This window comes from Melitaea cinxia, chromosome 27, assembly GCF_905220565.1.
Source record: "Melitaea cinxia chromosome 27, ilMelCinx1.1, whole genome shotgun sequence".
NCBI classification, from domain to species: Eukaryota; Metazoa; Arthropoda; class Insecta; order Lepidoptera; family Nymphalidae; genus Melitaea; species Melitaea cinxia.
Window position 1 is genome coordinate 1277523 of NC_059420.1, and position 27720 is coordinate 1305242.

The 27720-nt window shown below is 38.5% G+C and overlaps 1 protein-coding gene across 1 annotated transcript; it reads right to left on the reverse strand.

Moving 5' to 3' along the window:
- Positions 1-630: 630 nt before the first annotated feature.
- Positions 631-27701, reverse strand: LOC123667156 (U4/U6 small nuclear ribonucleoprotein Prp4). Its single transcript, XM_045601126.1, has 14 exons — positions 27524-27701; positions 25738-25847; positions 24955-25049; positions 24285-24443; positions 17328-17433; positions 15044-15114; positions 11985-12114; positions 10729-10856; positions 6704-6834; positions 5881-5965; positions 4570-4711; positions 2961-3030; positions 2061-2182; positions 631-757 (listed from the first exon to the last, which is right to left on the reverse strand). Exons 1-14 carry the CDS (start codon positions 27684-27686, stop codon positions 665-667), a joined length of 1605 nt encoding a protein of 534 aa, XP_045457082.1. The 5' UTR covers positions 27687-27701; the 3' UTR covers positions 631-664.
- Positions 27702-27720: the final 19 nt, after the last annotated feature.

Consider the following 27720-nt stretch of genomic DNA (forward strand, 5'->3'; position numbering starts at 1 on the left):
AAACAAAAACGACAGTTTCGATCTCAGGATTACGGAATTAGGAAGAATCCTTAATTAAGAGTTACCAATGGTGGGATTTAAATAGGAGACACCGATCCCGGGATTACAACACTGTCCTGCGTGACAGTCCTGTTTGACTATGATGGTAATTAATAATAATTATTTTATAAAACCAGTATAATTTTTGGTTAATTTTATTGTCCTGTGAAAAGATATACACAGCGACTGATAAAAAGGGAAATCATAGAAAAATAACAGTGTTTGATTGATTGATTCAGCTTGTAACATCCCTCTTCTGGGCATAGAGCTCTTTCTCCATGTAGAAGGGACGTAGCTTAATCCGCCACACTCATTCACAGCGGGTTGGCGAATATATTCCCTGCTATTTGCTATGAGTAACGATCGCTATCAGGTGTATGATAAAAAACGAGACCACCAGCTTCGTTGCTCTCCGAAGCACAGTAGGGAGACCCACGAGGACAGACATCTCGTGCAGGAATGGAACCCGCATCCGCCAGTTTTTAGCCGCTTACACGGTTTTAACAACAACACCATACCCTCGTCAGTCCTTAAAACTACGTAGCTTATTAACTGCACACACACATTAGGTATAAAAATAAAACACCTCAACATTATCCAATCATTTAATATTATACAAAAGAATTTAAGCTAGTTCCGGAGACCAGAATTTGAAGGTCCTGTCGTAGGAGCAGGTAGCTATGTACTTGTTATCCATAGATATATCTGCGCTCATCACCTGCAACAGATATTAATAGATAAAGCGTATTATTCGGTGCAGGATTACATAGTTGATAAAGATGTGTGGACTTAGTGACGCTGTATTTTATGCAAAGATATTAGTAATTTTAGATTTTCAAAAGAGTAACTGCAGGATTTCTTGCCAATTCTTCTCTGCAGAATCTACATTCCGAATCGGTGGTAGCTTTACTTATACAAATTAATAATCACTTTAAAAACTTTATTTGTAAAATAACGATTCCAAAGTGCTTTTAAGGCCTATTTGAATAAACTTGTTTTCAATTTGATTTTGATTTTCCGGATAACATTAGCTTATTGAGGCTCAGAAGCAGTATGAATGGGGAGTTCCTCAACCTTACTCGGACAGAAGATCACAGATAAATAATACTGCGCTCGAGTAGTGATGTTTCTGGTGGTGTCAGGTAGCTACAGCTAATAGGGATGCGCTGTGTCGATAGCTGGTATAGACAAAAGTCTTACAAGTGGACCATAATTCTTGTTTGTTACCATGGTGTAAAAAAAAGTGTATGTGTACTTATGTACGCACGTAAGAAGTTATACTTCATTGGCTAACTAACTTCACGTTGCTAACTTGTTCTCCGTTGACTAGCTAACTTCAGGGTGTTGGTTTTTGTGACGATATGCGCGCGCATCGTAAAAATTTACTCTAATCATTTTTCTCTAACGCTCTAAAAGAAATATAACTTCAAAAAGAAGGCGATTGGAGTTAATTTACACCTCAGAATCGTGTTAAACAGTAAAATATCCCAGCTTTACTATTTCAAGCAGTCACTCTCCACAACTTTTCATACCGTTGGCCTTAAAAAAATCAAAAAAAAAAAACGAGTGTTCTTTAGCCCACACGACTGCAGTAAAACTTACGAATTATAACTCATAATTCCCTCTTAGATTCCGTTCGCCTAGCCCGATCACACTTTTCGTAACGCTTTCGTCACGCATTCACCAGCTTACGCTCCAAGTCAAGCAAGTAAAGAAGTTTTACTTCGACAGTTCGTATACGCGGGTCGTGTTTGTTGACCCATGATTGTCATGAATCAGGGTGTCAAGTACCTCATCCACCATTGAAAATGGAGGATTCTCCGACTAGACGGGTGTCGAGTCTCGTGGGCCCGACGGTTGTTTTCGGGTTCTTGTATATATTCTTGTATTTATTCAATCGCTCTGATAACTTTGATATCGCGATGTAGAATACGTCAGTTTTCTCTAGTTTATGTGTGGCGAGATAGATGTCGCCACAGGTTCACTTGGTTGTTAATTTATAGTTCTGATAAGATTATCACCTTATTGTCGTGTCCAGATAATGTCCTCAAGGGGTGCCAGGCTGGGTTCGACCAGAGCTTGACACTCTTGTCGTATGACGACGTCAGCAAGAAGTGGCCGTGGCTCTTTTGATATCTCACATCTGAAAAATATAAGAATTATTAATTGGTTTGGTGACATTATCGGCAGTAGCCCTATGGCTGCGGACCTTATATATTTTTGATCATTATTTATTAAAAAAAAAATTATCAAATTGCCAATATAAAGACAAATATTTATGTAAGGTAAAGCAGAAAATATCTTATTAAAAATATGGAGCAGCCAAACTGGGGAAGTAGTAATACTGCTTTCAAGCAGTGTTATGTTCCTGTGTTGAGTAGAGATTTCAGTCAGTCAGACGTTACTGTCCGGCGAACTGTGTAATTGTTCGACTATCACTTCAGCCTATGGCAGTCCACTGCTGGACATAGGCCTCCCCAAGTTCGCGCCAGACATCCCGGTCTTCCGCAATCCTCATCCAGCCTACACCGGCAATCTTACGTAGATCGTCGGTCCAACGGGCCGGAGGACGTCCCACACTGCGTTTGCCAAGACGCGGTCTCCACTCTAGGACCCGTCTACTCCAACGGCCATCGGTCCTGCGACACAGATGACCAGCCCACTGCCACTTCAACTTGCTAATTCTGTGGGCTATGTCGGTTACTTTCGTTCTCTCGCGGATAGTCTCATTTCTAATCCTGTCTTTGAGAGAGACCCCAAGCATAGCCCGTTCCATTGCACGTTGAGCGACTTTAAACTTGAGGACCAGTCCCTTCGTCGGTAACATTCACGATTCAGCTTGTAACATCTCACTGCTGGGTATAGGCCTCTTTCTCCGTGTAGGAGAATATCAGAAGTAATAATATATAGTTTATAATTACCACTCAGTAAGTGCGTATGGGCGGGTATGGTATATATTGGAGCGCGTCGACGTAGGTCCCAGATTTTGGCCTGAAATTAAAATATTATGTATATACTAGCGACCCGCCCCGGCTTCGCACGGGTGCAATGCTTATACTAAATATACTACAGAATGTCTTTATTTATAGTGTGAAGCTAGCTTATGACATGGTTATTAACATAATAACAACAACATTCAAATTTTTGTCGTTAGATTACACGTTGTTACAGAATGCGTTGAAGAAATAAAGGTTCACTGCTCGTTCCCCGTAGGTGATAGCGGGATAATATGTAGCCTATATGTTGACCCGACTTCTTAATAATATTCGTGCCAAATTTGAAATAAATCCATGCAGTACTTTTTGAGTTTATCCCAGACATACATACAGACAAACATTCTAAAAACTATATTTTTGGCTTCGGTATCGATTGTAGATCACACCCCAAGTATTCTTAAAAAAAAAAATATTCAATGTACAGTTTTAACTTTCCTACCATTTTATTATATTTATTTATATATTAATTGCGCGGACGGAGGCGTATGATATTTCGCACACTTATAGTTAATATAGAGAAGGAACGCAGAATGCTAAAATTTTTTTTTTAATTATGCATAAAAATACATTAAATCAATAAAAAAAAACATTACACACACTATCATATAGTTGACACACACACGCATATATACTCTTTTGTTTATTATTATAGAAGTATAGTCTGTGACAACAGAACCTTAGTAATGCTCAAACTTATAATTTAAATTAATTATGGTCGCATTTCGACCACTGGGTGACCACTAGTAAATAATAAATACACATCTAAATATAGTTTGATTCGCGGTCCGAGTCTGAATCAAATGGATTTTGGGTTTCGGAAACACCAATCCTGTAATCTAAAGATTTCATAATTAAAAATTTCTTTATACCACAATCTCTCAATTTCGAAATCAAGAGACATCCTAGAATTTCATAATTTTTTAGTTTGAGAGCCATCGAACCGGCAATCTGTGATAAGCCCGTTGGCGCAGTTTGTAGTGACCCTGCTTTTTTTTCCGGAGGTTGTGGGTTTGATTCGCACCCCGAGTCTGGGTGTTATGTATATATCTATATATACTTATTTTTATATATGTGTTATTTATGTGTATATTTATCGAACAAAAAAAAAATGTAGCTACACCAGTCGGCTGTTACCTATAACACAAGCATTAAGTTGCTTCCTTTAGGAACAGATGACTGTGTGTATTGTGTATTATAAAATAAAAATATTTTTCTTGCCATTTTGAATCTAAGAGACATCGACCTCGAAACATCGTTATTTTGTATTTAATAAAACATCGATTCCGGACTCTCACGATTTTGACGTTTAAAATACACGAATCTCAAATTCCCGGGATTTCAGATCTAAGAAACATTTACAATTTCACGTGTAAGGTATACCAATTCCGGAATCCCGGTACATTTATTTTAGATACACCCATCCCGGAATCCCGTGATTTCAAAATGAAGGGACAAAGATTCCGAAATCCCGGGACAGTCAAGTTCAATACATCGATCCCGGAGTGTCGACGGGCTACAGCGAGCCCGAACTGACCTGGTGGTCGGCGCCGGCGGTGGCGCAGCGGTGTCCGGCGGGCGCCCAGTCGGCGCCCAGCACGGCGCCCAGGTGCCCCTCCAGGAACATCACGCAGCGGCCCGTGCGCGCGTCCCACACGCGCCCGAACGCGTCCAGGCCGCTGGGGGGGGGGTTAGGGGGAGGGGGTTTAGTTTTTTTAATTCTTTATTTTTTTTAGGGACTTTTGTCTACACAGACATGCCAGCCCCATCATACCCTAATTCTCACTATGTCTAAGAAATGGAGAAAGAATCATTGATGATGTAAGATCATATTAACTAACAAATTTGCTGCATCAGACAATGGTACCGTTAACACAGAAAAAAAAGTACCCATATCAAATTTATTTATACTAAATCGTTTCATCAATGATTGACTCTATGTTTCGTATTTATAACGTTCACTTACTATGTGGTGTAAATCGTCTAGCAGGCCGCATGTGCGGGGGGGGTGAGTTAGTGCTGTGTTCCGGGTCAATTGGGCAGTAGCTTCAGATGGGGCATGCGTATAATGAGCGCGTAGCAAATAACCTAAGTCAGTACTACGTTGTACCAATTTCTGTTGCTTGTTGTACAAGGCGACGCCTAAGCGGCCACCGAAGAGAACGAATCGTTACGCGGCACCGCGCCTTTACACAGTGTGGATGACTTCAGTCCTTCGACCATTGGAAGGAGGCACGAGAAGAGATGGTGTGCACTGTACACATGTCTAATAATGCCAGCTGTGCACCTAGAGGTCGTACCGTCATATTATGGCGTCCTACCGAATGGCCACCAGTAGGGTCTGACAACGCCACACATTTCCAAAGAGCCGACGTCGAGCTACGGAATTACTACTGAAAGTGGATCCCTGAGCTCCAAAACTACTGTCTGCAATATGACACGGAACGACCATTCAGAAGTAGCGTACGAGAATCGGTACGGTCAGTAAAAGCGGAGCTCAGTACCACGTTAAAGGAAAAGTCTTCGAAGGCGGAAGTGCTTCGGACACTCCTCAAAGAAGCCGAGTATTGTGGAGGTGAGTGTGTGAGGCTTCACTGAGGTAGGGCACAGCAGGGATTTCCTGCTCAAAATATGGAGCAGCCCGACTGAGGTAGTACCTCGAACTTACAGAAGATCACAGCAAAATAATATGTATTGTGTTCCTGTTGGTGAGTAAGGTGACCAGAGCTCCTGGGGGGGGGGGGATTGGGGATTGTTGCAGGCGTCTATAAGCTACGGTAACCGCTTACCATCAGGTGAGCCGTACGCTTGTTTGCCGACCTAGTGGCATAAAAAAAAAGGTGCTCACCCAGTCACTACGAGAGACCCATCGCACTGGAAGGCTATACTGTACACGGGTTTGGCGTGGCCTTCTTGATGCAGTACTTCCTTCTCTGTAACATAGAAATTAATTTAATTCGCTAAACGCTCTGCTTATAGACATAGTTTTAATTGAGGTAGGGCACAGCAGGAATTTCCTGCTCAAAATATGGAGCAGCCCGACTGGGGTAATACCTCGACCTTACAAGAGACCACAGCTACATAATACCGTTTTCAAGCAGTGTCGTGTTGATGTTGGCGAGTAAGGTGCCAGAGCTCCTGGGAGGAGGGTAGGGTTGGCAACAAGTTTGCGATGGTTGTGGTGTTGCAGACGTCTATAAGCTACGGTAATTACTTACCATCAGGTGAGCCGTACGCTTATTTGCCGACCTAATTGTATAAAAAAATGAGAAAGAACATCATCACCATCATAACATTCATCATTACAGCCTATACAGTCCACTGCTGGACATAGGCCTCTACAAGTTTACGCCAAAAATAACGTGAACTCATGTGTTTTGCCCATAGTCACCACGCTGGGCAGGCGGGTTGGTGACCGAAGTACTGGCTTTGTCGCACCAAAGACGCTGCTGCCCGTCTTCGGCCTGTGTATTTCAAAGCCAGCAGTTGGATGGTTTTCCCGCCATCGGTCGGCTTCTTAAGTTCCAAGATGGTTGTGGAACCTTGTTATCCCTTAGTCGCCTCTTACGACACCCACGGGAAGAGAGGGGGTGGCTAAATTCTTTAGTGCCGTAGCCACACAGCACCATCATAACATTAATTTCAGTAAATATTAAGTTCAGAGCACTCACGTGTCTCCAGGTCCCACAGCCTCCAGGAGTGGTCGAAGACCGTGGTGGCGAGGAAGCGGCCCGACGGGTGGAACTCCACGCGCGCCACGCGGGACGGGCCGTGACCCTCCAGGGAAGCCATGGGGGACTTGCTGGGGGGGGGGGGTATTTATTTTATATCCTTTTTTCCTTTTTTCAACCAAACACTGCGAACTACAGGTGTAATATTAAAAATTATACACTCGAAGGACCGACTGGAGAAGTAACTCGGTACCTTACGGAAGCAAAACACAGCTAAATAATATTGCTCTCAAGAAGTGCTGTGTTTCTTTGTGAGTAAGGTAGAAAGTCCCTGAAGACATGGGGGTACCCACGGCGGGAGAAGGTGGGGTATTTGCCCAACATAGCCACTATTTTAGGTTTTTTTAACCGACTTCAAAAAAGGAGGAAGTTACTCAATTCGACCATATATAGATTTTGATAATTCTTTTTTTGTTGGAAAGGAGATATCCAAAGTGTGGTACCATGATAAGGAAACCAGGATCTGATGATGGATCCTAGAGAAATCGAGGGAAATCCTCGAAAATCCGCATAACTTTTTACTGGGTGTACCGATTTTCATGATTTTTAATTTAATCGAAAGCCGATGTTTATTATGTGGTCACATTTAAAATTCATCGAGATCTGATTTCAACTTTTGAAGTATTCTTTGATAATGCGTTTTTTTGACTAAGTTTTCGTCTACCTACATTGTATTACTTGTGGATGTAATTGAAGTCGGTTTTTTTCGTTTGCGAACAAACACAATTATTTTATTAAGGAAATTTTAGGTAGACTTCGCTAAAATTTCCACAAACTACTATTGAAGTAGTGTAGAAAGTAAAGGTAAATGAAATGTGACATTTATGTTTTTGCCACGCGATTACAGAATTCTGGATACGCCCATGTTTTGTCAAGGTCGGGGTTAGGATCGGTAATAGACGCCTGCAACACCAGAAGTATCGCAAGCGCGTTGCCGAGTCATTTTTTATTAGATATTTATAAGACAGTACAGTCAGGTCAGGTCAACTAGGTCAGGTCAGCTATAGCTTGACCGCTGTAAAGTCGACCCTCACGATGGTATGCGGGACGCGGGGCGGGCGGTATGCACGGGTATACGATATTGTCGCCACAGAGATTTATCTCGAAATATCTCAAAATAAATCTTCGTGTTATTGTTCAGGTGAATGATTATTGAGTGAAATATTATTTGAGTCATGTGAGTTTCGCAAATAATAGACTGATTCTATATTTATTTTTATAATATATTTTATATATATATATATATATTTTTATGTCACTAGGTCGGCAAACAAGCATACGGCTCACCTGATGGTAAGCGATTACCGTAGCTTATAGACGCCTGCAACACCAGAAGCATCGCAAGCGCGTTGCCGACCCAATCCCCAATCCCCCAGGAGCTCTGGTCACCTTACTCACCAACAGGAACACAACACTGCTTGAGAACAGTATTATTTTGCTGTGATCTTCTGTAAGGTCGAGGTACTACCCCAGTCGGGCTGCTCCATATTTTGAGCAGGAAATTACTGCTGTGCCCTACCTCAGTTAAATAATTTATATACAATCAATTAAGCAATTACGTTAGAAAATAAAACACTAAATAAAATCCAAACAATAGCGCGATTCAAAATACAAGTACCGCCATCTATTAGTTACCAATTAAACTAACATATACATTAATTAATATGTAAAAAAAGTTGATTAAGATTAACATTATCATCATTCATTCAGCGGCTCTTCATCGGAATCATTTTCAGATTCTGAGTCCGACGAAGATGACGTTTTTTCCAATAGTTGTATAATGAACGGTAGGTACATATCATCGTAATTTTGATCGATTAACCTATCTTGTAGGTAATCCTTTATCCACCCATTTCTTCCATCGATCCGTGGAATACTCGGCGAATATTTCTTGTAGTTTATCAGACTTCTGATCCAAATTAGTACTTAAGTCTGATTTACCCAATCTGTTCTTTGTATACCCCCATACCAATTCTATTGGGTTGAAATCTGCGTGGTATGGTGGCAAACGCAAAACTTGGTGCCCACTTTTTTCGGGCTTTTTAAAATTTCACCAATCCCAATTTTTTCAATGTGTACCGATTGAAGGTGTTCGAATAATTGTGACCGCAACATAGTTGAAATGCAAGGAATATGATTATTTTGCAGCCAAGTGAGTAGTTTGCTTCAAGGCGGATTTTGTTGGTATTCTATCTATTTCCACATTATGGTACTCAGCGTTATCAATTACAACTGTAGAATTAGGTGGCAAATTAGGTAATAATTTATTTTCCTTCCAGTTTTGGGTGTCGTTAGGGTCGACTAATAACACAGTTCCACTACCACCTTGTAACTTAAAAAGCCGATCGATGGCGGGATAACCATCCAACTGCTGGCTTTGAAATACACAGGCCGAAGACGGGCAGCAGCGTCTTCGGTGCGACAAAGCCAGCCCTGCGGTCACCAACCCGCATGCCCAGCGTCGTGACTATGGGCAAAACACACAAGTTCACGCTATTTTTGGCGTGAACTTATGGAGGCCTATGTCCAGTAGTGGACTGCGAAAGGCTACTGTGGTGGTGATGATGATGATGATGATGACAATGATAATGATGTGATGTCCAGTTTTTAAAGTATTCGTGATTCCTATTATCATGATAGTCCCCCGATTTGCTTTTGAATTTTAAAAATGAGAAGACTATCATTAACGAATCCCTGGACAGCTCCGGCATGAACAACAACCAACCTTGGTCCCGCTCCAATCTCTTTCAGATGTCCTCGCTGTTTATGTTTCGACTGCCAGCGTGCTAAGTGGTGTGTGAAGAACTGAAATGATTCATCTACATACACAATATTTCTACTTTCTTCTCTATGTTTGTTTATTTTTAATAAATAATGCTGTCGTTTGTATACAATATCAATTATATATATATATATATTTTATATTTATATATTTATTTTAAGTCGCGAGTGAATAGGTTACCTCTAGGTAAGCGTGCTCCATCTTAGACCGCATTTTCACTTATCATCAGGTGAAATAGCGGTCAAACGCCAGCTTATGCATGTATAAAAAAAAAAATCAGTTTCCACAAGAAGAGACCGCTTGCTTTGTAATTTCTTCCATTGAAACCCCATTATGTGAAGATATTTCCTTAGAAATTCTCGTCCACAGTTTAAAATGCCATCGTCTTTTAATTCCTGCGGCATATTTTTTACTGTAGGTAACTCGTTTTTGATTGAACAATACATATTAACTTTTCGTCTTATGACAGCTGTAAATATGAATAAAGATATCATAAACAGTTTGTTCATATCAAGTTTTTAAGCACCAAGTTATGACCAAGATTTGGTATTTCTTAATTTACCTTCTGTAAAACTGTCGACCGCAATTTTTGGATTGCGTTTTCTCTTTTTACTTGACTTGATAGTCTCTTCAAGATGAACGACTTTGGGATAAAAAAAATTTTAGTCGTCATTGACACGCCAGTAGCCTCTGAAATCGCTTTATATACCTTCATGTCTTCTCCTAAAAAAAAAATAGTAAACTTATAAAAACAAACAAACAAACAAACAACAAATGACATAATATAGAAAACGAAATAATAATCACCTGACGAAGACGCAAATTCCAATTTATTCCATTGATAATAATTCGCCACATTCAATAGCGTTATCTTTGCTTGACTTTTTAACTTTTTATTACGTAGACTTGGTAATTCCATATTTATTGTTGGATGTAACTAAGTATTATATTCACACGTGTAGCGGGCACAATGATTTAACTGCCCGAGATTTAGCTGCGTACGTTATTCGATGTCGGCGGTCGACATCGGACTGATTGATTGGTCGAGTGGTACCCACGTCCCGCGGACCATCGGGAGGGTCGACTTTACAGCGGTCAAGTTATAGGTCAGGTCAACTAGGTCAGGTTAGCTAGGTCAGGTCAGGTAGTAAAAAAATATATATATATATATATATATATAAACCTGGCAAAGTTCCACAGATGTACGGAGCCATCGTAAGCGCAGGACGCCATCGACACCGTCTTCGACGACTCGTCGCTTGTGTCCATGTCTGTTGTTGATTTCATTTCCTCATTATTTTCATTCTCCACCTGTATAATTATATATTTACTAGCGGACCCGGCGGACGTCGTCCTGCCCGGAACAGCTACCAAAACTGATTGCTTACACACCGATAGCAGCGCCACCTAACGGGTCCAAAATTAATGAACTATATGTACAAAATTTTAACGAAATCGGTTCAGCCGTTTAGGAGGAGTTCTGTGACAAACACGCACAGAAGAGATTATACATCTCACAACGTTTAGTCCTTCCACTGTTAAATTGGTCACACATCGGAATTTCCTGCCCAATAATATCTTCAAGTCGATCGTCAAGGAAAGTCAATAAATACTTTTAAGAATCGTTTGAACAACTACCATGTATCCCTTACATAGTCCTAAATATGTTTGTATATTTGTTTGTATGTTTGTATGTATGTATCGTATGGTCGTGTGTTAACGGCAGTAAAGAATTTAGCCACCCCCTCTCTTCCCGTGGGTGTCGTAAGAGGCGACTAAGGGATAACAAGGTTCCACAACCACCTTGGAACTTAAGATGCCGACCGATGGCGGGATAACCATCCAACTGCTGGCTTTGAAATACACAGGCCGAAGACGGGCAGCAGCGTCTTCGGTGCGACAAAGCCAGCCCTGCGGTCACCAACCCGCCTGCCCAGCGTGGTGACTATGGGCAAAACACATGGCATCACGCCATTTTTGGCGCGAACTTGTGGAGGCCAATGTCCAGCAGTGGACGGCGATAGGCTGAAGCGAAGTGATGTATCGTATGATGTACGAATATTGTATTATATTTATTGGAATGGCACACAGAAAAAGTTCTATGGATAAAAATATTCTAATATATTAAATTATTTCTAATCTCGTTTCTTTCTCGACTAGCCCGTTGGCGCAGTTTTAGTGACCCTGCATTCTGCTCCGAGGGTTGTAGGTTCGATTCCCACCCCGAGTCTGGGTGTAATATAAATATTTATATATATATATATATATATATATATATATATATTATTTATAAGTATGTTTATCGAAAAAAATATAGCTATACCAGTCGGCTGTTACCTATAACACAAGCATTAAGTCGCTTACTTTAGGAACAGACGACCGTGTGTGTATTGTGTAGATATTTATTTATATATTATTATTTATTTATTTCGTACTCACCATTTGCCTAAAATGGTGGGGCATTTCAGCGTTCGGGTGGAACACGGCGGCGCTGACGTTACACGTGTGACCCGCTAGGGTCTGAAGCAGCTTGCAGTCTGGCACCGACCAGACCTTCACCAGACCAGACCTGGTATAGACAGACCGAGAATAATGTTATTAAAAAAAATCCACTCTGATAACAAACGCGATGCGTGTGCCATTTACGCACCTAAACACCGGCGATTTGCAGGTTCGATTCCTGCTCGTGATGGATATTTGTATTTGCACAAATGTTTCTTTCCAGTTCGGATGTCTGTCCTTGTGGATCTATGGTCCGGTCCTGGTTGTTATCATATACACCTGATAGCGATCGTTACTTATAGTAGGGAATATATCCGCCAACCCGCATTGGAGCAGCGTGGTGGATCAAGCTCTTATCCTTCTCTTACATGAAGAGAAGTCTATGCCCCGCTGTGAGATCTTGCAGATTGAATCGTGATGGCAAACAAACGTACAGTCCTCTTCACCGAATGGATGGTAAGCGGTAACCATAGACATTCCTATATAATGTTTACGCCATCTTGACACAGTGGTTTAAGAAAGTTGATGCGAACTGATGAATAATATACTTGTGGGGGCCGTTGCATGTAAAACAATTATAATTATTATCGAGCAGAATATGATTATTAAACATATGCGTGATTCAACAGTTTGGTGGGTGTGAGGAACAATTCCTCACACGCCATCGCAAAGGGAGGATTGTCCGACCAGATGGATGTTGTGTCTTGTAGGCTCTCGGGTTCTTGTATACATATACTAGCTGTGCCCGCGGCTTCGCCCGCGTTGAAATCAGTGTGTCACAAAGTTTTCCCGGCAAACTTCCAGTGAAACTCTTATCAAAACCTTCCTCTTGAAGCCCTCTCTCCATTGGTGAAACCGCATGAAAATCCGTTCAGTAGATTTTGAGGGAATCGATCACATACACTTTTGGGGACTTTGTTTTATAATTCACTAACTGTTGCCCGCGACTACGTACGCGTGGTTACGAAGATATGCATTACTATTAAGATGTATAACGAAAATTATTTTTTTATTTCAGTCATGTTATCACACTGAGTAACTTTTTAAAAGGCACAATTTAGTATAATTTAATAGTTATTTTTATAAAACCTCTCTATACCCCACATTTTTAGTTTTATTTCCAGACTGCAGTATAAATAACCTATCAGGCGAACTTATAGCTGCTTTATATGTTTCATACAAACTATCAACTCCAATTAAACCCCCTTAGCGGTGGAATATCACAAAATCCGTTCTTAGCGGACCTCTACTAACTATAATCTACCTCCCTGCCAAATTTCATCTTTGTCCAACCTGGATGGATGGACCATCCAGAGGTTTTTCAGTTCTCGTGATGAGTAAGTCAGTGACCTTTCTTTTATATATATATATATATATATATATAAAAATCGTAATATATATATATATATATATATATATATATTACGATGCATTATTTGGACACCTCCTCACCATCTATAGAGCATATATTTTAAATTTCAAGTCTCTTACTTCAAAAACATAAGACTTTCATACAAACTTCCGACCCCCGCTTTATTCCCTTACGGGTCGATTTTCTTAAAATCAGTTCTTAGCGGATATCTAAGCCCTATAAGGAACCTACCTGCCAAATTTCAAGTTTGTAGCTGTTATAGTTTCGGAGATTTCGTGATGAGTGAGTCAACCTACCATCCCCCGTTTTAACTCCAAAAGAGAGTTGATTTCTAAAGATACATTATTTGGTCACCTTTCTACTATCTATAGACCATACATTTTAAATTTCAAATCTATTACTTCAGAAACATAGGACTTTCATACAAACTTCCGACCCCCGTTTTTATCCCCTTAGGGGTCGAGTTTCATAAAATCCATTCTTAGCAGATGTCTACGCCCTAAAAGGAATCTACCTGCCAAATTTCAAGTTTATAGCTGTTATAGTTTCGGAGATTTCGTGATCAACCTACCATCCCCCGTTTTAACCCCAAAAAGGAATTGATTTCTAAAGATACGTTATTTGGACACCTTCTCACTATCTATAATGCATACATTTTAAATTTCAAGTCTCTTACTTCAAAAACAAAGGACTTTGATACAAACTTCCAACTCCCGTTTTAGCCCCTTAGGGGTCGAATTTCGTAAAACTCGTTCTTAGCGGATGTTTACGACCTATAAGGAGCCTATCTGCCAAATTTCAAGTTTTTAGGTATTATAGTTTCGGAGATTTAATGATGAGTGAGTCAACCTACCATACCCCGTTTTAACCCCAAAAAGGAGTTGATTTCTAAAGATACATTATTTGAACACCTTCTCATCATCTATAAGGCATACATTTTAAATTTCAAGTTTCTTACTTCAAAAACACGGGACTTTCACACAAACTTCCAACCCCCGTTTTACCCCCTTAGGGGTCGAATTTCGTAAAATCCATTCTTAGTGAATGTCTATGCCCTATAAAAAGCCTATCTGCCAAATTTCAAGTTTATAGGTGTTATAGTTTCGGAGATTTCGCGATAAGGGAGTAAACCTACTATCCCCCGTTTTAACCCCAAAAGGGAGTTGATTTCTAAAGATACATTATTTGAACACCTTCTCATCATCTATAGAGCATACATTTTAAATTTAAAGCCTTTTACTTCAAAAACATAGGATTTTCATACAAACTTGCAACCCCCGTTTTACCCCTTTAGGGGTCGAGTTTCGTAAAATCCGTTCTTAGCGGATGTCTACGTCCTATAAGGAGCCTACCTGCCAAATTTCAAGTTTGTAGGTGTTATAGTTTCGGAGATTTGGTGATGAGTGAGTGACCTTTCGCTTTTATATATATTATTATAGATTTTCAATTCGGATAACTTTAATATTGGATACGTCAGTTTTAGTTCGTATGTTGCGAGATAGATGTGGCTACACATAAGTAAATAAATACATATATCACACCCAGACTCGAGGCGGGAATCGAACCCAAAATCCTCGGCCATGTTGGCTCTCCATTATGTACATAGTATATGTATACCACTCACCAGCTAGACGTGATCAACATCTGACTGTCACCGCTAAATCTGCAGAAGCTTATTGGTCTCGTGTCACCGATCTGAAATCCATTGAAGCGGTCCCATTTGAATTTGAAATGAAATTATATAAAAAAAATTACTTCACAATATCAAGATTATTTACACTTGAAACTCCTCTAACTCCACTCCTAAATCCTTACTCCATCTAACTTATATCTCCCTCTCGACTTCCATTCGCCTCGCCCGATCACACTTTTCGTAACTCTCTCGTCACGAATTCACCAGCTTACTCCCCAAGTCGAACGTACGTAAAGAAGTTTTACTTCAAAAATAAAATTAAAAAGATATTGCTGGAAATCAACTAACAATTTCAAAATGGCTACATTTTAATATTAGGTACCTTACACAGTGTTATGCGATAATCTTTATCGAAACATTGTATATTTATATTACTACTATCTCTAGTGTTAGACATTATATTATGTCATCAGCTTTAGCTTTGTCCCGCGGATTCACACTCCAGGAGCTCTCAACTTAAGAGCCATTTCACAAAAATCGGTAACAATCCGCGAAATTGTAATATTTTGACGTCGTTAATCTCAGTGTATATGCAATAATGTAATTTATATTCTTGAAATATAATAGAGCAACCTTCGTTGTAGTCCATAGTCAGATCAGAATTTTGATTTATATTATGTGTATAAAATTATTAACCTTTTCATCAGCCTCCTCCCTGGGTAAACGGTCGCAATGTATACTTTGAAGTCCTACTTTTCAATAACCTCTACGTTGAAACCATTTTAAAAAAATACGTAATATGTGGAATATAATTTTGTTGCCCACTATCGCAGATTTTTATTCAATTTGTATCTCTATTAAACGATAAAAAAAAAATTAAAGTTTAAATTTTAAAAGCGATATTTTTCTTAGAAAACTAAGAAATTTTAACGAACTATCTTCATCAAAGTAAACTTACATCATTAAAGAATACAAAAAAAAAAAATAATTAAAAGATGTAATTATTTTTAATACATTTTATATTAAATAATAAAAAGATAGTATATATTGCCACGCATCAAGCCCGGTAAATCAGTCGAGCGCTAGCGCTCTTAGAGGTAAGGTCCACGCCAAATTCTGCGCAGCCGTCTCTTTCGCTCACACGCGCCAAGCGCCTGTTGTTGTGCCGTACCTTAGCCAAATAACTTATCTATACATAAAATAAAAATGTGCAACATGTTTGTGCATGTACGCTAATTTCAGAAACGGCTTATCCGATTTAGATGTGGTTTTCACTAATATATTGTGGTAAGCTTCACTTAACATTTAGCGTTTGTTTTATGTCAAGCAGTTCATAAATAAACAAGTTATGCCAATTGAAAGAATCACGTTGAACATGTAAATACCCAAACGACGGTGTTTATAATCCAAAATAAACCAAAAATTATATCCAAAAAATACTGTCCAAAGTCACTATTCAACGCGGACGAAGTCGTGGGCACAGCTAGTTATAATATATAAAGTTATAATATACGCATGTACTTCTTACATGCGTATGTACGCTGTGTGGCTACGGCACTAAAGAATTTAGCCACCCCCTCTCTTCCCGTGGGTGTCGTAAGAGGCGACTAAGGGATAACAAGGTTCCACAACCACCTTGGAACTTAAGAAGCCGACCGATGGCGGTATAACCATCCAACTGCTGGCTTTGAAATACACAGGCCGAAGACGGGCAGCAGCGTCTTCGGTGCGACAAAGCCAGTACTGCGGTCACCAACCCGCCTGCCCAGCGTGGTGACTATGGGCAGAACACATGAGTACACGTTATTTTTGGCGTAAACTTGTGGAGGCCTATGTCCAGCAGTGGACTGTATAGGCTGGAATGATGATGTACTTCTTTACTGTCCAGGTGTAGCGGCTTACCGGGCACAACATCTTGACACCCTGAAGACACTTCCGAAGATCTTCAAGAAGCCAAAAAAGCTTCTGAAGTTTCTGGAGGAGCTTGGGTGGCAAGAGTGAACCGAATCACTCCCACACACGCAAAATAGGCGCAAAGTCGTCGAGTTGCGGAAACCAGCCCGTGTTAACCATACCATACCATACCAATATATAAAGTTTTTTACTTATCAATATAAATTGAACAAAAAAATTTGTGTAATTCACACCCGGCAGAAGTGAAACTTTTGGAAAGTAGCCTACGAGAGCAATATTAGTATGATGATCAGTATTAAAAGCAGTGTTATTTAGCTGTGACCAGTCATGACCACACATGACCACACCTTCGGCAACTGACCTGACTGCAGTATATGGAGATAGCGGACGCCCTCCTCTGCGACTCTTGCTTAGCGGCCGCTCTTACACTGCCAGCTAACTGTAGTTCCTCACGTGCTTTATTTAACCTGCAATATAGGCAAAAACAAAATATTATATATACTAGCTCTTTCCCACGGCTTCACTCGCATTGAAGGCATTTAAACAAGAAAAAAATACATATCTTTCATAAAAGATATTTTTGGTTCAAAAACTATCCTAGTTACTTCTTATACCTCCAAGAATATGAGTACAGAGTTTCATGATGAACGGTTAAGTAGTTTTCACGTGAAAGCGTGACAAACAAATTTACATTCACATTTATTGACAAATTAATACTTATGATGTTATAGTACGCTGAGAATAGGGATTTATTATTTTATAATATATAATGAATACATATATACTATAAACTAAGCACGCATATAGATAAATACACACAAACGCATTTTCTATTAAATGTTTCTCTCATCTTCTTATATATAAAAATGAATCGCAAAATGTGTTGCTAAGCGCAAAACTCGAGAACGGTTGGACCGATTTCGCTAATTCTTTTTTTAAAATGTTCCTTGAAGTACGAGGATGGTTCTTACGGAGAGAAAAATTCAAAAAAAAAAATTAAATTTCTTGAAAAAGTCTAAAAACAACACTTTTCTATTCTCCCATACAAAAGATTTGTGATAATACTTAAAAGTCAATTTGAACTTTAATACCATACGATAAAGTTTGTGTTAGGCGATACGAAGTTCGCCGGGTCAGCTAGTATTAAATAATTGTGTTTACTCGCAAACGAAGACAACCGACTTCAATTACATCGACAAATAATACAACGTATGTAGACGAAAAAAATTAACAAACACAGTTGCCACTACGATTTTCGAGGGTTTCCCTCGATTTCTCTGGGATTCCGTCATCAGATCCTGGTTTATTTATTTATTTATTTATTTATTTATTCAAGGCTCATCAACGCAAGGTACACAGCAAACTATCTAGCGTACGTACATTATGTTAAAATGTTCGTGTACCCGCAATTACAGATGGGCACAGCATTTACAATAATGACGCTCGAATAATCAATTAAATAGTAATACATATTTTTACAATCAGTCACGTTTGATTATGATTGTACAATAACGTTAGCAAAGTATCAAAACGTCGCATTTGTTAATTATATTAGCACAATAAAATTATTCTAGATTAAAAAGAATTCACAGCTGGGCCAACTTAACAATTCAACAATCCCTTAGATCTTCAAGACAATGATTTAAAAAAAAAAAAACAGTAATAATAATTATAAAAAATAGAGAACACAGAAAAGATCCAAAGTGCAACATAGTCAATACATGAACAACTGTAGTTTTTCGATCAGCAACAAAGCAACAAACAACAAGAACAAACATCCAAAATCTCAGAACAAACTACAGTACATCACAAAATTAAGAGAGCCCCTCCATATGTCAATAGATACACACAATTATTATAAATTTCATAAAATGAAATAATAATAAAAACATTAAATTCACAATCGTAACATTTTCAAAACGTCACAACGCGCTCACAACAATCAACGACCAAAAATAAAAATAATTGAAGACTAAAAGAAGAAAAAAACTCATTTACGGCTGATTTTCGATGATTCAGTCAATAGTACTAATTAAAAATAAAAATAAATTTTAGAATTTGAGAAAAAGGAAACCACTTACATCCACCTTCTATCAAGTTATATAATAAATAAAGTATACCTGCAATCATTTGTAATGTCGGCTTTTATGATAAGACTAAATTACAATGTCATTCTTTACAATTAATTAATATATTATAATATCATTACCAATAATTAGTTAAAATTAAATATAATTAATTAAAATCAAATAATTAATAACGTCACATTATTCTGACCATTTCAATTTAAATAGAGAATAAAACACAAATTAAAGTATTACAGCTGATTTAAATCAAATATTAACTGTTCCGATTTATAATATTTCCATGTTTTAATCTTATCTTTTCAGTAATAATAAAAAAAAAAAAAAATAAAGAACTTAAAGTCGTCAATAAATGTAACTAACATTAATCAAGATTTAATATATAATAAAATTATACTACATCATTTGAGTCATTAATTTTAATTACTTTTTTGAATTTTGTCAACTTGTCACTAAATATATCAATTTCCAGAGTGGATGTAGCTAGTTTATTGTATTCTCGCACAAGTCTATTTATGGGAGAATTTGAACCTAGGTTAGTATAGCTGCGTTTCACTGCAAAAGGCTTGTATTTACCATGTCTCGGTATTCGAGTGGGTACATAAATATCTAACTTATTCAGAAGTTGAGGGCAATCAAGTACGCCGTTTATTAGTTTGTATAAAAATACTAAATCGTGCATACGCCGGCGCTCCTCCAGCGAAGTCATTTTGAAATGTTCGAGCCTACTACGGTAATCTCGCAGATATCCAACATTCTGGCGATACGCCAGAATCCGTAAAAACTTTCTCTGGATTCGTTCGATTCGGTCTATGTAAACCCTGTAGCCTGGATTCCATACAACAGAACAATACTCCAGGGAACTTCGGACTAATGCGTTATATAGTAAAATAATAGTGTCACTCTGTTTAAATTCCCTTGTGTTTCTCAGAATGAATCCAAGCATTCTAAGAGCCTTAGCAGAAATGGCATTAAAATGCGTGTCAAAGCGCAAGCATCTATCCAGAGTGATTCCCAAATCACGTATAGTTTCAACCCTTTTAAGTGGAGCGTTGTTAATTCTATATTCATAATCATCACAGTCTTTCCTTAATCTATGCCTGGAGAACCTTATAACGCTACACTTGTTCACGTTTAACGTCATCTGATTTTTGTTGCACCAACTCGCCAAGCCATCCAAATCCTCCTGAAGAAACAATGAATCGCGCCGACTTTTAACACATCTAGAGATTTTGAGGTCATCCGCGAATAAATGGCAGTGTGAGTGACGGATGTTGTTGGGGATGTCGTTTATGAAGATGTTAAATAATATAGGACCAAGATGCGATCCCTGCGGTACACCCGTCGGGGTCAAGTATGGATTGGAGGTGAAGCCATTCAAAACAACATTTGCCGATCTACCTTCCAGATATGAGCTGAACCATTTAAGAATATTGTTGCCAATTCCTAATCGCGAGAGTTTGTCCAATAGAATAGGGTGACTTACTAGATCGAACGCTTTACTGAAGTCCGTGTAAACGACGTCAACAGGCGACCCAGAGTCAACAGACACCGCCAGCTCGTCAGCAAACGAGACAAGGTTCGTACAAGTTGATCTTTTAGGTAGAAAACCGTGCTGGTCTGAGGACATGTGGTGCTTCAGGTGCCAGGTAAGCGGTCCACACAGAAGTTTTTCCAGTACTTTCCCTAAAGTAGGCAATATAGAAATCGGCCTGTAGTTTGAAACCAACATTTTATCTCCAGACTTATATATTGGGACGACTCGAGCATTTTTCCACCTAGACGGGAATACACCGCTACGAAGAGACGCATTGTAAATTATTTCAAGGGGACAAGAGAGAGGTCCAGCACATTTGGAAATAAATATTGATGGTAGCTTGTCAGACCCTGCACCTTTAAAAGGATCCAGGTGTTCCAGTGCCTTTAAAATTTCCCTTTTTGAGAACGCACAGGTGACAAAATTATTTGTGCCAACTCCACCATCTGAAATGTGCAGTAAAGAGGAAGTTGCAATGACAGAAGGATAGACGGATGCAAAGTTCGCAGCGAAAAGATTACAAATATCCATCCCCTCGGTGGCAGTGCTATTGTTGAGGGTCATACAGCTAGGGTACGAATGAATGTCCAGTCTTTTTGATTTCACATGTGACCATAAAAGCTTTGGATTTTGTTTTAAGCTACTCTCAAGTTTTTCGATGTAGTTATTATAGCAGTAGGATTGGAGCCTCGAGCATCTATCGCGAAGTAACTGAAAACTCAAGATGTCACGTGGGTTTCCGAATTTCTTAACTTTTACATGGTACCTGTATTTTTCTCTCTGCAACGTTATTAGGTCTTTGGTGAACCAAGCCGGATACTTTCTGTTTGAAACCTTTCGCGAGGGGACGAAACGACGAATTAGTTCGTATATTTTTCCGTAAAAAATGTCCAACATTTCGTCCACCGTAAGGTCTCCCTTAAGCTCACCGCACCAATCCACTCTTACAAGTTCTTGATTAATTTTGTCGTAGTCGGCTTTAAAAAAGCTTTGCCGCACTTGATTTTTTATTACAGCTCTGCTACATCCGATGGAGATTACAAATTCTAGTGGGGGATGCAAAGAGTCCACAACACTAAGAACATTGTCCCCACTAGAGAGACCGACAACAGACACATTGCTGAGAACAAGATCCAAAATCTTTGATTTGTGATTCTGAATATTATTGAATTGTCTGAGACCATGTAAATCAATGAAATCGAGCAACATGTCACAGAGAACCGTCCCAGATCGGTGAGCTACCAATGTGCCTTCATTCCAAACTATACTACTCTGATTAAAGTCACCCAAGATTAGTTTGAACTTTATATTATCCAGCACTTGATTTGAATTATGTATGAAATGGTCTAGTATTTCTGTTTTCACTGGTGGAGGAAGGTAAACAGCGCAGATCAAAAGCCTGTCTTTCTTCTTATCGCAGCTGATTATGTCAATGCTAACCCAGAGATCTTCACACTTACTTTCAAAATTTTTATGTCGTCGAGAGTTTAGTCTTTTATCGACTGCCACCAAGACTCCGCCCCCGATTTTATCACTATGAAATCCCGAAGTTGAGCGATCTCTTCTATAAACAATGTATCGGTCATCAAATAATTCTGAACTCAAGACTCCCTCCTGTAACCAGGTTTCCGTAAGAACTATAATTTCATGATTATTGATGCATACATTTTGATAAAAGTTCGCGATTTTGGTGTTTAAGCCTCTGACATTCTGGTAATATACATTAATAGCAGAGAATTTAATCGTTGTTGACCTATAATGTGCTCTTTTCCTAGTACACTAGGGTAAGTTCTTTAATTTGTCCATGTTATTGATCAGTATACGCTCAGAAAATTCTGTTTTGCGGAGGAAAATGTGGCCGTTACGAACCCACACGTATTTATAATCAAGGTCCTTGGCTTTCTTTCTTGTCGCTGCGTGCAAACTCTTGTTAACAGGTGACAAGTGCTCTGTAATGAAAATAGGAACTATGTTTTCACATGATATTCCAAGGTGAGCTGCATGTAATCTGTCCCTTGGATTCGCTTTATTGTACTTTGTACATGCCGCCAGAACTGTGTCTCTTATTTTTTGAGAACTAAGCTTCACAACAATCGTTCTAGGCCGTTTTGACTTATGATCCAGTTTAGCAATGCGCGTACAGTGTAGAACGTCTCCCTCCGACACATCACATTTGACCGTTGAGACAAGCTGTTTAAACATTGTGTACAAGTTTTCAGATCTATGCTCAGGAACACATTGTATCTCTATGTTATTTGATCGTGATTGTTGCTGCATATGGTTCATCTCCTGCCTTAGGTTGTCTACAGTCTGCCGAAGTTCTTTATTTTCTCTGTCCAGTTTCTCGATCGTACTATTTGTTTCTTTGGTCTTTAACTTTATCTCTTCAAACTGCGAGTTTAAGAAAGTAAGAGATTCTCTGAATTCCTTGATCTCACTACACATTTTTCCGACACTATTTTCCAGGGAGTCTCTCAGCGCAATCTGTATTTCTTCACGTACAATTTTTCTTATTAGATCGGGTGTCGTGTACGTGTCCAGCTCGTACGAGGACGCTCTCTCAAATCTTTCCTTTGAGCGCATAGTGACGTTCACTGTGGGAGAAATTTCACCATGCAAGAAGTTCCTGGGTTCCAAATCAGGCGCCTGTCGTACGGGAGTATCAGTGTTGTCACTCTTTGGTATTCTACTACGACAGTTTATACACAACCAAGAATTTTTTTGAGATTTTGGTAGTTTTTTATAGCTTGCTTCGGTAAGCCCAGCGCATAATATGTCAAATTTTAGATTACATGATGCGCATTTCATGTATGACTCACTGATCGAAGACTTACAACCAGCGCATAAACTACTCTTATCCATTGTTAATGAAAGTTACTTACAGATTATTATGATAATAAAAAAATAAGAAGAATAATAATAAAATAGTAATATGTCAAGTTGATAATGTTTTTATGGTCAATAGCACTACACTTAGTTTATATTAAATCATCAATCAAACGTCGACAGGAATCAAACTTGGAGTTGACCTTCAATGCAAATGATTGTATGTGGACACATTCGCCTTGCACCAATGATAGTCTACAATAATCGGCGAAAAACCGATTTACGTTTTAAGACGATGAATAATAAATTACAGCACACGTTCAATGAGTCACCAATGCTTAGGGAGCAGTCACAATTATTCAAAACTCACTGGTTAGCGTTTAAAATCACCGTAGGATATCACAAGTTTATATGATTGTAACACTACACTTTAGAATAAATAATTATCACTAACTAATAGAAACACACTTTGAATTTATGTTCAACCAATTTTTTTTAATGTAATTCGCGTTTGTAGTACTTTAAAGAATTTTTTATTTACGACAGCATAGGACGAGCGTTTTAACATTACCGCGGGTAGCGAGAGAATCCCGCTTTTTCCCGCTTTTTCCCGCGAATTTCCTTATAATGGTACCATACTTGGGATATCTCCTTTCTAACAAAAAAAAAGAATTATTAAAACCGGTTCATAATTGATGATAGGGGATAATCCCGAACATAGATTAAAAAAAAAATTAAAATATATATGGTCGAATTGAGTAACCTGTTCCTTTTTTGAAGTCTGTTGAATAATGAAAACAGTAGAAAGTTATGAGCTTGCATACATTATGGAAATTAATTTTTATTTGAATAGATTTTTGATTTAGCCTACCTACGCTTGGCCCTAGGTAACGAATACCTAGCTATCCACAGCCTAGCGTCCCTCAGCTCTGGAGGGCCTTCGTGGTACCAGGTGCCCTCCCGACCTCTGTCCCTTTCTATACGAGCTTCTTCTTCTTCTAACTTCTTGTGTATTGCGTCCTCACCCAGACTGGAAATAGAAGTAAGAGATCGTACATTAATCATCACATCATTACAGCAGCCTATCGCAGTTTACTGCGCCTGCGTCATGTGTGTTGCCCATAGTCACCACGCGGGACAGGCGGGTTGGTGACCGCAGGGCTGGCTTTGTCGCACCGAAGATGCTGCTGTCCGTCTTCGGCCTGTGTGTTTCAAAGCCAGCAGTTGGATGGTTAACCCGCCATAGGTCGGCTTTTTAAGTTCCAAGGTAGTAGTGGAACTGTGTTATCCCTCAGTCGCCTCTTACGAAACCCACGGGAAAAGAGGGGGTGGCTATATTCTTTGATGCCGTAACCACCCAGCACATTAATCACTAGCCATTAATCACTTGATATTTTTAGTAAATTTTTAAACCCCCTATCCTCCGTTCCCCCTAGTGGGGTTATATCAATTTAATGAATAACGTTGAACATGTAAGTCACTATTCCATGCGGACGAACTCACGAGTACAGCTAGTATATAATTAATAATATATTACTTACTAGCTAAGCAAGTCCCTCAACCTCACTCTCCGCTCAGCCGGACCCTCTCCGAACAGGCAGACCGGCTCACCGAGCTGCCGGAGACTCCTTCTTACCTGGAGACAAGTGAAAATATCAATGTTTGTGTAATCAATTTTATTATTTAGCATATTGTAGTGAAACTTCTTTATGTGATTTGAAACTCGATGAAACGAAAATGCGTCACGATAAAGAAACAAACACAAATGTATAGGAGAGAGTGAGATAGAATACATAACGGAGTATTTTAAATTCGCAGTAAAAACAAAACTCTAGTAGACTACTGTATAGCACTTGGTGTGCTACGGCGGCTGGGGGTCGACTTTTGGACTAGTTGTGAACTACTTGAAGGGTTGAATAAATAAAACCACGACAGTATTCTGATCTACGTATCGACCACCGACACCGACATCCGATAGCTCGATCGCTCGTTTATTTAAATTACTAATCTTACATACTATACCGCGTAAATAAAGTTTTAGCGCGATCTATTTTGATCCGCACGCCATCTGTCGAGCGCTGGACTAATTTAACATACAACGATATTTTATTATACACAATATTGGTAAACGTTCTAAACAACTACTTTGCCATGTGTGAATTTCACACACATTCTTTTACTTTTTTTTAAATATAGGAACCAGGAAAATCCTAGAAGGATTTGTGAGCAAATTTATACGAGAATCCTCTTTGATATATTAGTCTCGATATATTAATCTATTTTAGCTTCCATTATTTTTAGCATATCTACGCGTCATGTCATACCTCATCATCGTCAGTGGACACGTTCAACTGGCGAGCCTTCCTCCGTCTCTCAAACTCATCGAGTAAAGCCTTTTTGTCCTTCGACATTTCATCCTCTAACTCCATGTATTCTGGAATTGTTAGCACATTTTTAAATACCTATTCTGTGATTGTAGGAATTCTAAGGATACCAAAGACGGTCAGTACTGGTCTGAGAAGAAGAAGAAAAAGGAATATACTTTATTGTGCATGGAAGTTAAAGTACATAGGTATCTTAAATAATAAAAAGAGAGTATCGATAGTATTACTTTGCAAAACTTTTGACTTTTGAAAAATAGATATTTGAATAAAATGTTTCTGTCCCACTGTATGCATCCGCCACCCAGAGCCAAGAAAGGGACAACTGCAACTCAGACCATTTTAGATAGATAATTGTTGACCAAAACAGCATTTCGTAGTCGACTATTTCCTACCCAAAACATGCCAATTTTTTTTATGTTACTGAATAAAACCTGCAGCTATGCCCCTATGTTCTCGGTTTTTTGTAAATATGCATAAAAAATTTTTAATGATTGTTTGAAAATGTATAAAAAATTAGGTAATATTACTAGTTTTTGAAGACTCCTACTTATCCCTTAGTTTTTTTCATATTTTTCTTATCAAAGAAAAGTATTAAAAAAAACCAAGACATACATGTAATTGTATTACAAAAATATTTGATCTAGTGTCATTGTCCCGGGAGGAAACAGTCCACTACGTTTGTATGGAGAAAGAGCCTTCTAGGATCCTTTCCTCTTAATATTGTTAATTTACAATACATAAAACAAGAAATTATAATTAGTCATAGACAATGTAAGACTTATCTTTTTAATCCTTAAAAAATTAACAAAAATAAGGATAGTAAAGTATTGGGTTGTCTGGAAGAAATGGCTAATTAGCCATAAATCCGACCATTATACTTCACTGTCTGTAACTATCTTTATGCTTTGTTTGAAATATATTTGTGGTGTACAATAAAGTATAAAATAAATAAAGTATTAAATTAAATGCTTAATTCTAGGAGGTTCTCAATTCGATTGTATTTCTTTTTATCTATGTTACCTCAGAACTTTTGACTGAGTGGACCGATTTTCGTATTTTTTTTTTAAATCGAGAGGTGATGCGTGTCAGGTGGCCCCATTTAAATTTAATTGAGATCTAACAAATACTTTTCGAGTTATATCTAATAATGCGTTTTTACTTGACTATTTTTTCATCAACCTAGGTTGTATATAAAATAACTTTTTACTGGGTGTACTGATTTTGATGATGTTTGCTTTAATCGAAAGCTGATGCTTGTCATTTAAATTTGATCGAGATCTAATGACTACTTTTTGAGTAATCCTTGATAGGACATATTTACTAGACTATTTTTTCGTCCACTTACGCTGTATTACTTGTCGATGTAATTGAAGTCGGTTTTTTTTTCGTTTGTGAGCAAACAAAATTATAGTTAAATACAATTGTATAAAAGGCAGACTTGTTACTGCTGTTATATACACCAGCCAAGCTTGATATGTGCGATAAAGAAATGTAGTAAAGATGGACAGTAATAATTCATTTTAATGTGGTATAAATCAATAAACGTCATTCAAGATTTAGTATAGATAGCATTGTCACGATTTAATAACACGAAAAATGCAAATCAAATAAATATTAATTAGTTATGACAAAACTTAGGAGGTTAAAGTTAGGTCTTTCTATGGCTGTTTGTCTTGTTAGCTTTGCTAGAAGACTAATATTTAAGAAAAATGTTTGGAGTACACACCATTGGAGATTTGTATATCTCCAAGTTCTTTTCCACCTTCTTCGACTCCTTCTTTAGCGGCCGCGGCCAGAGCCGCCAGCCGGGCTTTCTCCTGCTCCTCGAGGGACCCATAATGGACTTGTCTGGGCTTCTTCACGGCAATCACTTCTTCATCATCAGACATTTTAGGTTATAATATGTATCACAATTATATATTA